Here is a 16,570-nt window from a genome sequence, read left to right on the forward strand (position 1 = left end):
AGATCCCAGTGGAGCCAATTTTATATTACAAAATTCAGTGATTTGAATCTTTTAGGATTTCAGGTCTGCCCTGAACTATGAGGCTGTTGGTAATACTTGCTTGCTGAACCTACACACCCATGTGCAGAATGCTGTCTGCATCCAACAGAACAAAACTCCCTCGGATGTGATTCCCTGAACCACGGAGAGATTCCATTAGATATCTTTTGGTGGTATTGAATATATCATCTGCAGCAGTTAACTCTGGACAGGCTCAAACACTGAAACTATGAATGGGGCCACCTAAAATCGCAAGATTGGCATTTTTCACATGATTTCACATCAGTACAGCTGTGATTTTGAAGCTTTTCAGTTTCAAATGAATTGTACATTTTTAGGAGTTTCTCAGCAACCATATGGACTCAAGATTAATTTTAAACCAAAGAAACACAGGCTGAATCCAGAAGTCAGACTTGAAGGAGGGTACAGAATAGCATATCCACACTGAGAATAAGGCAATGCTGGCACCTTGCCTGAGTGAAGCAATGCGCAAACCTATAGCTGATGCATTGGTTAGCCCTTGTGATGGAGCAATACACAAGAAACCTTCCAAACAGATCTCTAAAAACTGAGGTTTGCCTGCTTCTTGCCACATGGTAGCACACGGACAGTGAAAAGGGGCTTTTGGCTCCCCTGTCAAGTCCTCCTATCCACAAATCAAAGAACCATAGAATGGTTTGGGTTGGAAACAACCTTAAAGTTCATCGAGTTCCAACCCCTGCCAGGGGCAGGGACACCTTCCACTAGAGCAGCTTGCTCCAAGCCCCTGTGTCCAACCTGGCCTTGAACACTGTCAGGGATGGGGCAGCCACAGCTTCTCTGGGCACCCTGTGCCAGCGCCTCAGCACCCTCACAGTAAAGAACTTCTGCCTAATATCTAACCTAAATCTACCCTATTCTAGTTCAAACCTATTCCCCCTTGTGCTATCATATTTCCCCAACCCATCTCCAAGCTACATCCCAAAAGGGTGCAGAGATGCTCATATAAAAAGGATTGCAAGACAATGAGAATAGGTAATTAAATAGATTTGTAGAGAGAAAGGAAAGGTTGAGAGAAGAGTTATTTATCTGAGGAGTTTAAAGTCAGAGGAATGGACATGCTTTTTAGAGCATCTGAATATTCTGAGTGGTTTAATAACTGATAATCATCAATTAATAATCACTGTTAGTAATGAGGGCCTGATTTCCATTTTCTATTAAATGGCATACTTGGACTTATTCTGAGATAATTTGTACCACGTTTCTGACTCAGCATGTCCCACAGCATCCATCCTTCATAGGATTTATAGCAGCTTTCTAAGTAAAAAGTGGATGGCTTTCATTCGTTTGATTTCTTTGAATCCAATGGGATAGATAAGCAGGCATCAGACTGGGTCTTAGAAGAGCAAGAGTTTTCTCTTTTGCTTTCTACCTAGATATTGCTATGTCCTTTTTCTGTATGTGCATTTAGAAATGGGTATCAGACTGTGCCAAGTGTGGCTTTGGCCCTGGATAGACTTTGTTCTAATACTGCATTCACTGCTGTACTGTCAGCATCTCTACCACGAGAGTGTAAGGCCAGGCGCAGCACCTAGGGAGTATTATTTGTTTGCTGATACCTCCCCTGGGCTTTTCCTGGTTTGGTAGGCTTTCAGATTCCTTCTTTTTGATGAGGTTACTTCTGTTGATGCATGGCCCAGATCTGTCCTCATCTACTCTGAAAGCTGGGAAATGAACAAAGCTGGGTTTCAGCATTGAAAGCGATGTTAAGGCAATTCTATTCACACATTTCAAGAAAGTTCAAATTGCCTGGGGGCAGGGGGTGTATGTGTGTGTCAACGTGCATGTATTTGATGCTTTAAGAATGAGAGGTTTCAGCATGTCTGTTTGTTGCAAAAGCCTCCTTAGGAAGAAAATGTTAAGGATAAGTAGGAGATGTTTTAAGAGCACTTTTGTAGATATCCACACAGCCATATATGAAAAAGATATGTAGAGCACTAAAAAAACCTCAGTGAAATAGTATTAATTATAGCAATAGTACTAATAGTAATCATAATAATAATACTAATAAGGAATTACAAATAAACCTCCACTCTGCTGTCCTGAGACCCCACTTTCAGCACTGTGTGCAGTGCTGGTGTCCTCAGCATAAGAAGGACATGGAGCTGTTGGAGCAAGTCCAGAGGAGGCCATGAGGATGCTCAGGGGCTGGAGCACCTCCTGTATGGAGACAGGCTGAGAACACTGGGGCTGTTCAGCCTGGAGAAGAGAAGCTGCGTGGAGACCTCAGAGCAGCTCCCAGTGTCTGAAGGGGCTACAAGGATGCTGGAGGGGGACTTTTCATCAGGGACTGGAGTGATAGGACAAGGGGTGATGGGTTCAAAGTGAAACAGGGGAAATTCAGGTTAGATATAAGGAAGAAGTTCTTTACTGTGAGGGTGGTGAGGCACTGGACCAGGTTGCCCAAAGAAGTGGTGAATGCTCCATTACTGTTTTCAAGGCCAGGTTGGACAGAGCCTTGGGTGACATGGTCTAGTGTGAGGTGTCCCTGCCCATGACAGGGGGTTGGAACAGGATGATCTTAAGGTGCTTTCCAACCCAAACCATTCTGTGATTCCATAATTCTATCTGCAAAACCCAGCTGCAGTCTGCTTCAGAGGCAAAGTAAAAGCTGTTGTAGAGATACAGATGAAGGGCAACTTGATGGCAAACAATATACAGAAAAAGCTTGAAAAAGATAGGAAAAACTAAAAGTAAGGCTCTCATTGTGGATGAAATAAATAAAAAGTTAAATTTTTAGCAAACCCCAAATAAATCCTAATGGCATTGGGTTGTTACTAATTAGAAATGACAGTTTTATTTATAATAACGCAGAAATTGCAATAAATGCCTGTATTCTCTAGTTGGAAGAGAGCCTGGTTACTTAATCCCCATCTCAGGCTAATGAAATACTTTTCATTACCCCAGCAGCTGGAAAACATGCTATCCGTCACCCAATAGAGTGGAATCTTTAGAAGAGAAACAAGACAGAGGAATTTTGCATGCAGGAGTGGTAAAAGACCAGGTTAAGGCTAATTGAGGATCATTACTCTTTTATAAAGGAAGGGTGGAAGTGTTCCCAAAGTCTGGAGAGAGGGCTGTGTCTGTAAGCACCACAGCTTCACTTCAGAGCCGCCTGCCTCACATCTGTCCTAGGCACAATAACGCACCATCCAAAGATGAAGGGATTGTGGGTAATATTATGATTATAATTGAATAATAGCATGCTCATTAAAACAGAGAAATTAATAGCAATCAGCTTACGCAAAATAGATCTTGTCAAGCTCAATGAATACTTTCTAGCAGAACACAGAACTGGTTGGTAGAGTGTGAGCATTTGTCTTTATTTGCACACAGTGTAAATAAGGGATTTGTCTTGGTGACAGTGAATAAACAGAACTGGCTAACGTAGTTCTTGGAAGTACAGGCAATACATATAGGGGAGAACAGAGAATTCATATTCCCTCTGAGATTGGCCTTGGATCTCTTAGTCCCTTCTAAGAAGGGTGTTGGTGAATGGGTGAGTGGAAGAGGCCGAAGAATGATTCCTGGACCTGAGGTTCTCCTTGAGACAGAACCAGAGAATCATAGATTAATTTGGGTTGGAAAGGACCTTAAGATCATCCAGTTCCAATCTCCTGCCATGGGCAGGGACACCTCACATTAGACCATGGCACTCAAGGCTCTGTCCAACCTGGCCTTGAACACTGCCAGGGATGGTGCATTCATCACTACTCTGGGCACCCTGTTCCAGCACCTCAGCACCCTCACAATAAAGAACTTCTTCCTTATATCCAAGCTGAACTTCCCGTGTTTCAGTTTGAGAGCAGGATGATGTGACTTAGCTCAGAAGAAGAGCATGTGAAGGGCTGACTATCCTGGGAAGAGAGATGTATGTCCCATCATCCACCACACTGACATGCAGCAGGGTCCAGACATTCAGGAAGAAAGCAAAACTGTTCTGTGTGTTGCTGACAACTTCTGCAGTAAAAATAGTTTGGCTTTATTTATTTAGCTATGGAAAGTGCTTTAATCTGGAACAGAGCTAATTCGGGAAGGCTCAGTGTCACGTATTAAACTGGATCCTAGTAGATAATCACAACAGAATCAGCAGCACGTGTTGACGCTCTGTTACCCTGTTGGTACTCACCGCGTTCTTGCACAGTGGAGGTGGAGGGATGCTCTGTCTCGTTGTGTGAGGAATGTGTCAGTGTGTGCACGAAGTCAAGACCTGCATAAGCCTCCTCTGCAATTCAAGGCAGGTCTATTGGAGTCAGCAGTTTAGAGTTCAGGCCATCTGTGATGCACCTAAGGCTGCCGAGCAGCTTGGCTCCATCTGGAGCTGCCTTGAGCTTGCTGCTGGCATTGCTGCTTTGGTCCCTTCTCAGAGGACAGTCAGATGTGGAGAGGGGACATATTACACCAGTGTTCCTCCAGTGAAGGTGTATGGCTCTCTGGCTCTGCTTCCACATCCCAGGCTCCAACGAAGCCCAGGTTATACACATAGATCCCGACCTTCTCCCCATCCACTGCATTTCTGCACTTGTTCTCTTCATTTCCACCCTCTGCGTGACCACGTTTCCAGAGAGTGATATGGACAAGAGACAGAAGAAATGGGTGGAAAATGACTGTACTTTTTAGGTGATGACGGCACTTTGTCATGCGAGCCAGAACATAAGATTCCCTGTTTCTGGCTTAGCCGTTAGTGCTCACATGGAGGTGGAGCTGCAGTAACTTTCCTGATGGAGGCATCCCATCTATGGGATGAAGGCCAGCTTCACATGGAGCCTTTCCCATCTATGACTCCTTCCCCACACTGCTGCTCTTTCTCAGGCTGAAAAGATGCCATAGGAAAGCAGGGAATCTGTCCCTTTGATGTCTTGAAGCATCATGCTATGAAGCAGGGGCATTCCTGCCATGCCCAGAGCTGTGGGGGTGCAGGGGACATCTGAGGGGAGTCCTGTCATGGCCTATATAGGGATCCTAGCCCCAGAGAGCTTCCCAGGGAGGGAGCAAAGGAAAGGGGAGTAATTGGGGAGGTTATGAGGGTGAGGAAGGTGTGGGGAAGAGGTGGAGTTTTATGTTGGGGTAATCGGTGTGGGGAAGGGGTGCACTCTCATGTGGGGCTCATGTGGCTGGGGGACATCTATATAGGGGGTAAAATGGCTGGGACACTTCTATGTGGGGTGTGGAGCAGGGCTATAGTGTAAATAGGATGAGGGATGGGGTTATGGGGAAAGTAAGGTGTGTATCGTGTGTGGGACAGCTCTATAGGGTTATGCATCCATATTTAGGATATGTGGGACGAGGCTATAGGATGAGAGGTGCATATTTGGGTTATGTAGGACAGCTATAGGATTATTTATCCAAGCATGGGGTGCATATAACAGAGATATAGGGCTATGCATCCACATAGTTGGTGTGTGAGGCAAATCCATAAGGTTATGCATCCATATACAGAATAAGTGGAGAAAGGCTATAGGATTAAGGAGGTGTATATAATATATGTGGGACAGAGCTATGGGATTATGCATCCTTATGTGGGGCTTATGCCATCATAAAAACGTGGAATGATTTGGGTTGGAAGGGACCTTAAAGCTCATCCAGTTCCAACCCCTTGCTACGGGTAGGGACACCTTACAACCTTGCCTTGAACACTGCCAGGGATGGGCCATGTCACAGGACTAGAGGGTTAAGGAGATGTGTATAACATATGCGGGATAGGACTATAGGGTTAAAGAGGTATCTATAACATATGTGGGACAGGGCTATAGGGTTAAGGAGGTGTGTATAACGTGGGACAGGGTTATAGGATTATGCATCCTCATGTTGGGTGTACATCACAAGGCTATAAGGCTGTGCATCCACACAGTGGGTGTGTGGGACAAGGCTGTGCAGTTATGCGTGCGTGCATGGGCTATGTGGGCTACAGGGATGGGGAGGTGCTATGGGCAGCCCGGGGGGATGGAGGGGAAGGTTTAAATGGGTGGAAAGCGATGGAGGGGTCAGAGCTGGGCGGGGACTAGAGGATCCAGCTCCGGGGGGGGTAGTAGTGGGGGGGGGGGCCCCGCGGTCTCCCCTGCGGCTCCGTGCCCGCTCCCCGCCCGCCCTGACGGCCGCTTTCCCTCTCTCCCCGCTCCGCCGCCCCGTCCCTCCCTCGCTCCATCCCTCCCTCCTTGCATCCATCCGTCCATCCATCCACCCATCCCTCCCTCCCTGCCTGCCTCCCTCCTCCAGCAGAGCCTCCGCCTCTCCACCCGGCGCCTGGTCCTGGCGCGGCTGCCGAACGGTCCCGCTCGACGCCTCCCGGACCAAGTGCCTGTGTGACCGGCTCTCCGCCTTCGCCATCTTAGCCCAGCTCAGCCCCGACATGGTGAGTCCCGCCGCGGAGGGAGGAGCAGAGGGGAGAGGAGGGAGGGATGGGGACACAGACACACATACACACACATGGGGTTGCGGGGGGACCGGGGAAAATAAACAGGAAGGGACGGGAACACCACCGGGATGCAGCCGAGCATCCTCGGCGGGCGGCTTGCGGGGACCGGGGGCGATGGGGACAGCCCCGAGCCCTGCTGCAGCCCGGTGTCGCCGGGACCGTGGCGACACACACCGTGAGGCTTTGCATCACCCTTCACCGCCGCCCTTCCTCTCCCCTTCCCCGACCTGCCCGCGGTTTATGGCTTTTGGGATGGGGGGGGTTACACGACGGGACACGCGTCTTGCTGCTGCGCTGCTTCCCCCTTTTCCTCCATCCCTCTTTCCCTATGCTTTGGATGAGGATACCGCTAAACGTGTGGGGCGAGCAGCCCCCTCCGGGCGTGTTCCCTCCTGTGGGCTCCCCACGCGCTAAATCCTCACACGTGTCTCATTTTTGGGAAGAGGAGGGGGGGGGAATCATCCCGCTCCCCTTCCGTCCCCACCGCATCCCACTTCGTGTCCCACTCCATGCCTCGGGGTCCTGTTCGCTACCCCACACTTTTTGGGTGATGGGGGTGCGTGGGGTGTGGGAGGGAGGAGTTGTGAAGTTTTGGCTGCTGTTGGTGAACACGGAGCCGCGTCTGGGATGGAGGGAAAGAAAAGTGCGAGATTCCTAGAAATTATCACCGGGCGGCTGCACCCGGACTCGGAGAGTGGGGAAGGTGCCAAAGGCGACACCAGGGTGGTCAAAAGGGGCTTTTCCGGCTCTTTTCCTCCACCTTGTGCTTTATAATGCATTTTTTCCCCTGTTTTTTAAGTAGTTCATCCCTTTTTGGACAGTTCCCAGGTCACAGAGCAAAGCCACCCCCCCTTCTCCACCCAATGCTTCTCCATCTGCCTGGGACTGGGAGTTACTGGGCCCGTGTAATTATTTACTAATTATGCCTTGTTTGTTAAATGCTGCCTTAATTCAGTGAAAGGGGAGGGGAAAGGATGAAAGGAAGGGTGGTGGTGGTAAAAGGGAGAGGGGGGATCACATTTTCCAAGATGAAGGTTTGGTTTATTATTAGAAACACTAATGTATTTGGTCCACTAGTTACCATGGAAACAACATCTGCACTGAAGTGGTTTTAAAGACACAGTGTAGGTTGTGTTTGCCCGGCCTCGTGCAGGCCCAGCTGCTCCAGTGATGTGAAATGGGCTTGTGTCAGGTACAACCACTCTTGAGGTGCTCTTGGATAGAGGCAACAAGCTTATGGTCTTGGTAGAGATGTGCTGGTTGAAGGATGCTTGAAGGTAGAAGTGGGACTTGGGTTCCCACTTGGAAGGAGCTGGTTGTGTTGATCCTGGTGTCCCTGCGCTCATCTTCCTCCATGGGTCTTTGCTTCCTTGCCTTCCCACCAGGGAAGTTGGGATTAGCTTGAAACCACATGAGAAGGAAGGTTGCCTGGGGGGCTAGTGTTGTCCAGGAGTGGTAGCCAGCCTTCTTGAGGTGTGTGGAGGTGATGCTGCTGGGACCCATCTCCTGCATCTCTATAACTTGCTGCTCTGTATCTGCCCATTGAGCCTGCAGCGCTGCATCCTGCCAGCAGCAAGGTTTCTCCCTTCAGCCCAAGGGTGACACCCAAATGTCTGTCTCCAGAGGCTGTGAGGACCACCACAATGGTTGATGGGTGAGCTTTGTTCTGTGCAGGAAGCACTCGGTGCTGTTGTTGCAAGCAACCCTGACAAAGTCTGGGGAGGTTGTGTGGCTGGAGAAAATAAGGAGTGATTTCTGCTGCAGGAATACTCCTAAAGCAAAGCCTGAAGTGCTGCTGGTGAAGGTCCTTTGGTTATCCTTCTTCTGGAAGTAGGCAGTATGGGAAGAGAGATGGGAGCCTTTGTGTGGCTAAAGCTGAAGTTTCTCTAACAGAGACTTTATGTTCACACAGCACTTGCCATTATTTAACTAAGCAGCTAGGGGGAAAAATGGTTAACTTGACATAGCCAGATACTGCTATTCCCTCAGCTCTAGGTGTTTAGAGTGTTATCTGGGTAACACAGTGTTCATATAAGCCCTTTATCATCCGTGCATCTGAAAGTGGGCTTGGCTGCAGGAGGATGCAGCTTCCTTCCCCCAGGCATATTTTATTATATCTGCAACTAACCTCTCAGCTGGTCCTTTGGGGTTTAGGCCTAAAATTGCTTCCTTTGTCCTCTCTCCAACTCTGCTGGCTGCTGGTCAGGTTGCATTTGCACAACTCAGTTTATTTCCCAGCCTGGTGTCAACTCATGGGCATCAAAAGGAGTCCTTTGGCCATGCTGGGAGGAAAGCTGGGGCCTGGATACCTCCTGAGTCCCCCCACTAAGCAAAGCCTAGGGTCTGGTGGTGCTGTGGAGCATTGTTCATACACATCCTTGTTGTACCACCCTCAGTTTCCTGACCGAGTGTCATTCTGAGCAAGCCAAAGCTGCCTCCCTTCCCCAGAGGTGGCATCTCATCATCGTTGGTGTCTGCGGTGGTGACATTTATAGTGCAGTTTTTCATGTACCTTTGGAGCTCTCAGGACAAGAAGCTCCATCCGCCCGTGTCATTAATATTATTTATTGCTATAAATCTCCTTTCTGGAGTCTTTGGCCCTGGCAGTTTGAAATATTTGTAACCCTGGTTCAGGCACAGCTTCTTAGCAGTGAAAAAGGACCATGAAAAGCTTGTGGAAGATGAGTGTTGCTGCCCAGGCAGCTGATTTGGACTTGCCAAGGACAGAGTTTCCCTCAGCTGGGCACTAAGAGCTGCTGATATGGTTGGAAAGGAAGGAGTTGGCCTTGATTTCAATGAATTTAGGGGCTTAAAGTGCTGTGTTTTTAATTGGTTCTGAAGATGGAGATCCCTAAACCAAGATGGAGCTGTTCAGGTCCAGCTTAACAGGTGGAGTTCAAACGTGACCCTTTCTCTGCATCCCTTTCCCCTTGGACCCTGCAAATTCAGCTGAACAAAGGCAGCCCCTTGCACTGATTTGGCACGATTGCTGTTTGACCATCATGAAAGATTAAAACTTCTTAAGTTAAGGAATTTAGATAAGTCTTTTGGGTTTCTCCTTTCATTTTGGTTTTATCCCATGCCTAGCTTGGTACTTTGGTAGTATTGGCTTGCTGGAATGCTACACCTGCATAATAACTAACAGAGAGTAAGCGCAAAAGGAAACTGCAGAGCCATGTGTTCAAACTATACATTGCAAGCCATAGTCAGGCTGAATAAAGAGTCTTATGGTGGTGTTTTCTAAGTGTTTCTTGGCAGTCTTGGCAATGTTTTAGAGGTGGGAAGGAAAGAGCAGGAGCTTGAAGATGCACAGGAGAACCTTTCACTCTTTGTCCTGTTTGAGTTTGGCTGGTGTTGTCTCTTCTGCCTACCAGCTCATGATTGGCCTTTATAAAGTCAATCAAGCTTTAAAGCTCAGTTCTTACAGCACTTAGGACCATAGTAAGACTGTATGAGTATATCTCTGGTCTCTTTCCCACTCCTTACTAGCCTCATCTGCAGAGACAGGGCTGATTGATTGGAATTCAGCATCTGAGCTCTGCTCTGGTTCTTAGCGTTAGCTAAGGCTGAAAGATGCTGGTGGCAAGAACTTGTATGGATGCTGAGTTTATTATGTCCATGCCATGGTGTTGTTTAGTGACAAGCAAACCATTAACTGGAGGGGTTGTACATCACCTGTATGCTTTTGTGGGCTGTATTGTAGCAGACTATAGAACTGACTTGTACACTCACTGAGTGTACGCAGTGAGCAGCCCTGAACCCTATGATGTCCCAGGATGTTGCAAGAGGCTTTAATCATTGGTATAGCATTGTTATAAATACAAGGCACCTTTCATGGTGTGCTTCCTCCCCAAAGAAACAACAGCTTCTGACCTCCAATATCAACTCACAACATACCCTTTTTAGCTGGACACATCCTAGCATTGTGCATGCAGCAGAGGAGAAGGAGCTCTTTTTACCTTAAGGAAATAACGTGTGGAAAGTAGACTTTCAGTGTGATGTCTTGAGCAGGCTGTGGGAAGGGAATCAACATGCAGGTCTGGTGTGATCTTGAAGTTCTTCCTCCTGGAAAGATTGCCCTGTGCAATGGGAGGTCTGTGTACTTCATAGAGTGCGTGCAGAGACAAGGTGGGTTATTTTAAGGTCTTAAACCTCAGTGGAGCCTTGCGTGCACAGGGAACAGATCCAGGTTTTCCAGCAGCAGGCTTTTCCCCTGGAAAAATGTTAATGAATTAAAATATTTTGTAAAGGTGCAGCAGTTCTGACAACATTTGAATGGAAATTATAGCAGTGTTTCACTTAGATAAGACCAGAGCACTTTATTTGGAGATGAACTCTTTAACATTTATATTCTACCATGGTTTATCACGTGAGATTTGGAGTCTGGATAAGAACAAAGCCTTTTGCATATCTTGAGAACAGTCAGTTCTCAGGTTTACAATAGTTTTCAGGTTTCATTAATGCTGCTTCTCTTGCAGTATTAGCTCTTGGATTCAAAAGCTGGACTTTTCTGCTGAAACGAAGTTCTTGGTTTTGCCCAGCTCAAAGTCTTAAGGCATCAAACTGCTGCCAGTTTTATAGGGGTCTAGGGAAGAGTTGAGGTGTATCTGGGTGTATTGGCTAGGGGACGTTCAGGTTAGATATAAGGAAGAAGTTCTTTACTGTGAGGGTGCTGAGGCACTGGAATGGGTTGCCCAGAGAAGTGGTGAATGCTCTATCCCTGGCAGTGTTCAAGGCCAGGTTGGACAAAGCCTTGGGTGACATGGTTTAGTGTGAGGTGTCCCTGCCCATGGCAAGGGGTTGGAACTGGATGATCTTAAGGTGCTTCTTTCCAACCCAAACCATCCTATGATTGTACAGCCAGAGCTGTTTCTGTGCCTGTGAGTAAAATCGTGACCTTGGGCCAATCACTTCATTGTTTTCTGCTTCCTTTCCTCCAGCTGCAGCACCCTTGCAGGCTGTGCACATTCATATTTGCACAGTGCCCCAAGCCTGAAGGGTGCTACAGAAAGCACCAAGTGCTGTCATTTCCCTGACAGAGCATTAGGAGCCTCCGCTTGCTCCTAATGCAAGAGCTGTGCCAGGGTGCACATTGCTGAGCTGCAAACATTTGGGCTTTTGAGGTCCAAATCCTCCCAAAGCTTCCTGCCCTTGTGCCGTTGGCACCTCTTCCTGCATCACCCTGTCCTCTCCGGGATGCTGCTGCGAGTAGAATGTCTCTCAGGATCTGATTGTGCCCCTTGAACTGGGAATGTTTCCTAAGATTTCCTAGGGATTTGTGCTGTTGTCACTGGAATCTCCCCAGATATGGAGAGACCAAAGTAGGAGTGAGGAAGGGACGTTCCAGCTGGACTCCTGCTCCTCTTAGGAGAGCTTTGTGATGAGACTGAGGACTGTTAAGGTGTAAGTGCTGCTGGGGATGTCTGGAGTTCACCCATGTCCACAGCTGGAGCAGATGCTATGTTTTCTCATGGATTCCTTTCTCTGAGGTCTGTGGAAGCCCACAGGCTTGTGTAAAACACAAGCTGGCCTTTTCTTTGCTCAGCAGGGATGCTCTTTTCACTAAACCCCATAGAATCCCCCTGTGTTTCAGCAAGCTTTGATAGCCTGGAGAAGACAGGATATGAACCAGCTGGGCTGACAGTTTTCCCTTCCCACTCTCTCTCATAATACAATTAGGAAGCAGAGAGGATGTGTGCTGCCCTTAGGTACCCAAATGGGACAACCCACAGTCCAGCTCCCTCTTAAAAGAATTGCATTACTTTTCAAATGTGGCCTCTTGGCAGAGGTGGCTGAATTGTGCTTCTCCATCATTGCTTTGCTGGAAGTCACCTGCTTTAAAGCATGTGGGGTTTTATCACTGATCTGAGGTCATTATGCATTACAGGGTGAATTTGGGCTAAACCTCATTTGAATTTGGAGAGTACCCTGTGTCAATGTACAGATGATTTATGCTGGGGAAGGGGATTATTAATAGGGCTTGTGATGTGCTCCAGGTGCCAGGGAACAGAGGGTTTGTTAATTTGGTGGGAGATGTGATGGATTTTGCCACTGCTGTGTGCTGTACACAGATACCTAAGAAAGGATCCCGTCAGCAAATAGGTGATTAGTGTTTAAACAATTACACAGGAAAGGAATCGGAGACAAGTGGGATAGGAAATCCCTTTCAGTTCCATGCTTCGAGGAGAGACAACACTCGAATGTATTAAAAGAAGACAGGTAGCACACGAGGTAGTAATAGGAGGATTTGGCTCAGCATAATAAGCAGTCATCCAGCATCCCACCTCCTTGGCGGCTGTCTGCGGCTTCAGCTGTCTGTCGATCCAGCGGGTAGTTGGGTGGATATTCAGAGCTGACAGCTTCCCTCCGCCGAGTTCCTGCTCCGTGCTTGTGGATTCGCTCAGGTCTTTAACTTACGACAAAACTCCAGGCAGTGGGATTGCAGCAGCGTGGGTCTGCAGCTCTTCCCCCGCGAGCTGAAGCCAGCGAGCTCTGCACAGCCCTGGCAGTGACTCTTCTGCAGGCAAATGCTGCATCACCCTGTATCTCTTCATCTGAAGGGGACGTGGGAGAGGAGCATGATCAAGTGGCTGGGAGCTTAAAACCGTTGTGGGATTCAGTGCTTCAGCGTGAGTAATACCGAGCCACATTCACCCTTCGGTGTAAAGGCAAGAGCTGCGCTGGCATTAACCAAGTGACCCCAGGAGCAGACCAGGGCTGAGGTTAGTCACTTGTCTTCAGCTGAAATGAAACCCTCACCGTGCATGTCTGGGATACTGCGTGTCCAGGCGTTCCTGAGGGGTTTAGTGCTTATTTTGAGCTGCAGTGCTTAATGGCTTGTTGCCACGAAGGCAGCTTAGCAAATGTGACAGCTGCCCTATTACCCAGCCACTGCTTACTGCTCTGTTAAAGGACGTGTAGATTTAAGCCAGGACACCAGGGTCTTCCCAGTTCCTACTTTCCCCTTTCCTAAGAGCTGGGAAAGCAGCTGTGAGGCTCAGTGCATGATTTGAGCCATTAAGGGGCAGAAATGTGAACAAAGGGAGTGAGTGATACATGTCCGGGATGCTCTGCTCTGTGTTCAAACAGGATGACTGGTACAGTACGCGAGGTGGGAGTGTGGGAGCATATGTGTGGGAGAGGATGATGTGACAAAGATGTTTGGTGTGATGCTTCCACGCTGATGGTGAGTGAAGGTGAGCTCTGTAAGATGGTTTGACTCTTTTTCTCAAGGAGGAAAGACTGAGGGGAAAGAGGATAATAATCTTGAAAAGGGTAGAAGTAGCTGTGGAAAGGGAGAATTCTGCTGCCTGTGTCTGCTGGGGATTGGAATCAAACTGCAGTGTGAGAGATTTAATTTAGACACAAGGGAAAGCCTTCTGTCTGCAGGGATAGGCAAGCACTGAGAGCCTACTCTCCACCAGTGAGGGTTTTTTTGAAGGCTGGGGATGGCTCAGATAGCTTTAAGGCAGGCAAATGGGTGAGATGAGTTTGTCAGGCCTTTTCGACCCTCTTGCCTGTAATTCTGTGAACTAGATCCCCTTTGTGTCTTCTTGCTATGTAAAGAAGTGTGGCAGAGATGTAGGATGCTGATGGGAGGTGGAGGAAAGGGATGGAGGCAGATGGGGTAGCTCTGGTAGGTTAGGGCGTATATCTGGGAAAATCCCAGCTGGAAAGAGCACCTTGCCTGCTTTCCGTACCCTACTGTAGCTGATGATCCATCTTTATTTTATCTTTGTATTCATAATGTGTTATTTCAACCTCCTCATCACCTGAGAATGACGACTTCAATCTGTTCAACACAGAATGAGCCACAAAATGACCCAGACTCAAAATAGACAAAATATAGCTGAAATTTCCAGCTGAAATAGAAGGATGCTTGGATACAGGCGGGTGTGGGGGCATATGTAAACAGCGCGAGGGCATTAGTCATCGCGATCCGCAGCAAGTCGTGGCACATCTGCTGTTGTCAGGGTTGTCTTGTAGACATTGAGCTGAGCAGGGTTTAACAGAGGAGGTTTGAAGTAAGAGCACTGGATAGCTTTTTAGGTGTTTTTTTTTGGGGGGAGCATCTCCCAAGTCAGAGGATAGCGTGGGAAACATCACAAAAGGTGTTCGCTTGAAAATGGTAACAAGTGGGTGATGGAGGTTGGGTTTCATGGGCGCATCAGGGGTGGGAGTCAGCGCATTAGTGCTAAATGAGATTATCTTCCTTTTCGAAGCACTGCAAGGACTAAGTAAGTGCATTGTGTCGAGCTTTTGAGTGGTGCTTGTCTTTCTCCTATCATTCCGCACCCATCTTCATAGTATTTCAACCTAGAAAAGCCCTTTTTTGGGGAAATTTTGGCAAGCTGCGCACCACTCAACCCTGTTGAGCCCTGCCTAAAGGCTAAAGCTGCCCTTGAGTTGCCATGCAGCAAGACATGGAAATTGAGTCTTTATTCTTGTTTTACAACAAATGTCTACTCATTTAAACCACAGCTGAATCAGTTTCTCAAAGGCTTGTGGCCTTCATGCCTTTGCTATCTATGAATAACTGCGTGTACTAATCTACTCGCAAGATTTTGGCAGCAATGGCAATCCTTAAGCAAAAATCGGTAATACACGTCGAAAACAAATGTCAGACTTGCAGTTATGAGTATTTGAGCTTGAAAGTTCCCTCTAAATGTCAGGACTGCCTAATCAGGAAAGCAGGATTATGCTGCATGTGATAGTGGTTAGTCAAAACTAAGCCTGCAGCTCAGTGCTTGCTAGCTACCTGCCCTACTAACAAGCAGGATATACACAACACACTCCATAAATCTGTGAAAGCAAAACGACATTGCTCTTTTCCCACAAGCACGACAAGGCTTTCATTTTTCATGGCAAATTGTTCTTTTTGCTCTTTTAAATATGGCAATCATGTCAGCCATTCCCCACATGGGGAATATCCTACTGCTGGGGCCAGTTTTGATCCTGTTTATATCAACTCAGTACAGTTGTAAATCCAGCAGCTGTTGCAGTTTTACTTCCCAATCACTCTGCTGTGAATGAGATGGGCAACAGGGCCAGAATCTGATTCCATGTGCACTGGTTTGAGATCACTGTTCCATGTAGAGGAAATTAGCACCAACGAGTTCACAGTAACCAGCTGTGTATTGCACTGGGTAGGCGGAAACAGGCTGGATCCCATGGGCTTTTCAGATTGCAGTGGGAATATTATCATCATAAGAGTGTACTGATGATCTGCCAAATGGTTGAGATCCTTTCATCTCCTTCTCACAGGCGAGCTCTAGGCAAGGAGCCCCTGAAAGCCTCTGAGGACTGATAATGAGCTGGAGGCATCTGGTTCCTGACCTTGTTCAGGTCAGGAACTGTTGCCCATGCAGACATCTTCAGTGAGAGATGGAAACGTTTGCTTGAGTTCTACAGGAGAGGAATCACATCTGCAAATGATAATTAAAGGAACTAAATGAAGGCAGGGCTTAGGAGATGTTTAAGTGCTGGCTTGTGCAGGCTTTCCACAAGTATTCACGGCTTGTGCTTTGGATGAAGGTTTTGCTTAAGGACTGGGCAAGGGTGGGAGGAGGGGAAAGGGAAGGCAGATATCTGTTCTCAGTATGGTGATGTGAGCATCTTTGGCTCATATCTTCTTCCACTGAGGTTTTGGGTGTTCCCCCTACTCCTCAGCCATGTCTCTCTTAAGGACAGGATGTGCGGGCATGGGGAAGGAATGTGATGCCCATGCTGTGGGGAGAGGTACCAGTTTGGCATCGCTCACCGGTACAACAATGATCGAGTAAAACAAACAGCGGGCTGTTTTGGAGTAATTTGGTGAAATGCTGTCGCCTGGCATGGAACCAAAACACTGCTTAAATCAGGATAAACACAGTCTGGATTCTACCCTCATTTTCCTCTCCCAGTCTGCTGTGGAGTTATTTTATTTCAACTGTGTGTAAATCTTACCACATTTCCCTGCAAGGTGCTCAGCGCTGATGATGGGAAGTTACTAGGGATGAGGGCACGCTTGTGAAACTAGGGCAAGATGGGTAATGCAAGAATAGGCTTGCAAATGAGTTACAGACTTTGAATTTATTG

At 47.7% G+C, this 16,570-nt stretch overlaps 1 protein-coding gene across 10 annotated transcripts in view; it reads left to right on the forward strand.

The window, feature by feature from the left end:
* The window catches only part of ADGRB1 (adhesion G protein-coupled receptor B1), a 282,952-nt gene that overhangs the window by 189,302 nt on the left and 77,080 nt on the right, over positions 1-16,570 (forward strand). For 9 of the 10 annotated variants that reach the window (XM_061374169.1, XM_061374177.1, XM_061374166.1 and 6 more), the window contains one exon: positions 6,295-6,430. In XM_061374169.1, the coding sequence (XP_061230153.1) occupies positions 6,295-6,430 (136 nt within the window). The remainder of the gene's footprint in view (positions 1-6,294; positions 6,431-16,570) is intronic. The other variant, XM_061374167.1, reaches the window with a different exon arrangement.

The sequence above is a fragment of the Neopsephotus bourkii genome, unplaced genomic scaffold, assembly GCF_033783945.1.
Source record: "Neopsephotus bourkii isolate Nb327-2 ecotype Australia unplaced genomic scaffold, CSIRO-AGI_Nbou_v1 NB_1637, whole genome shotgun sequence".
NCBI classification, from domain to species: Eukaryota; Metazoa; Chordata; class Aves; order Psittaciformes; family Psittacidae; genus Neopsephotus; species Neopsephotus bourkii.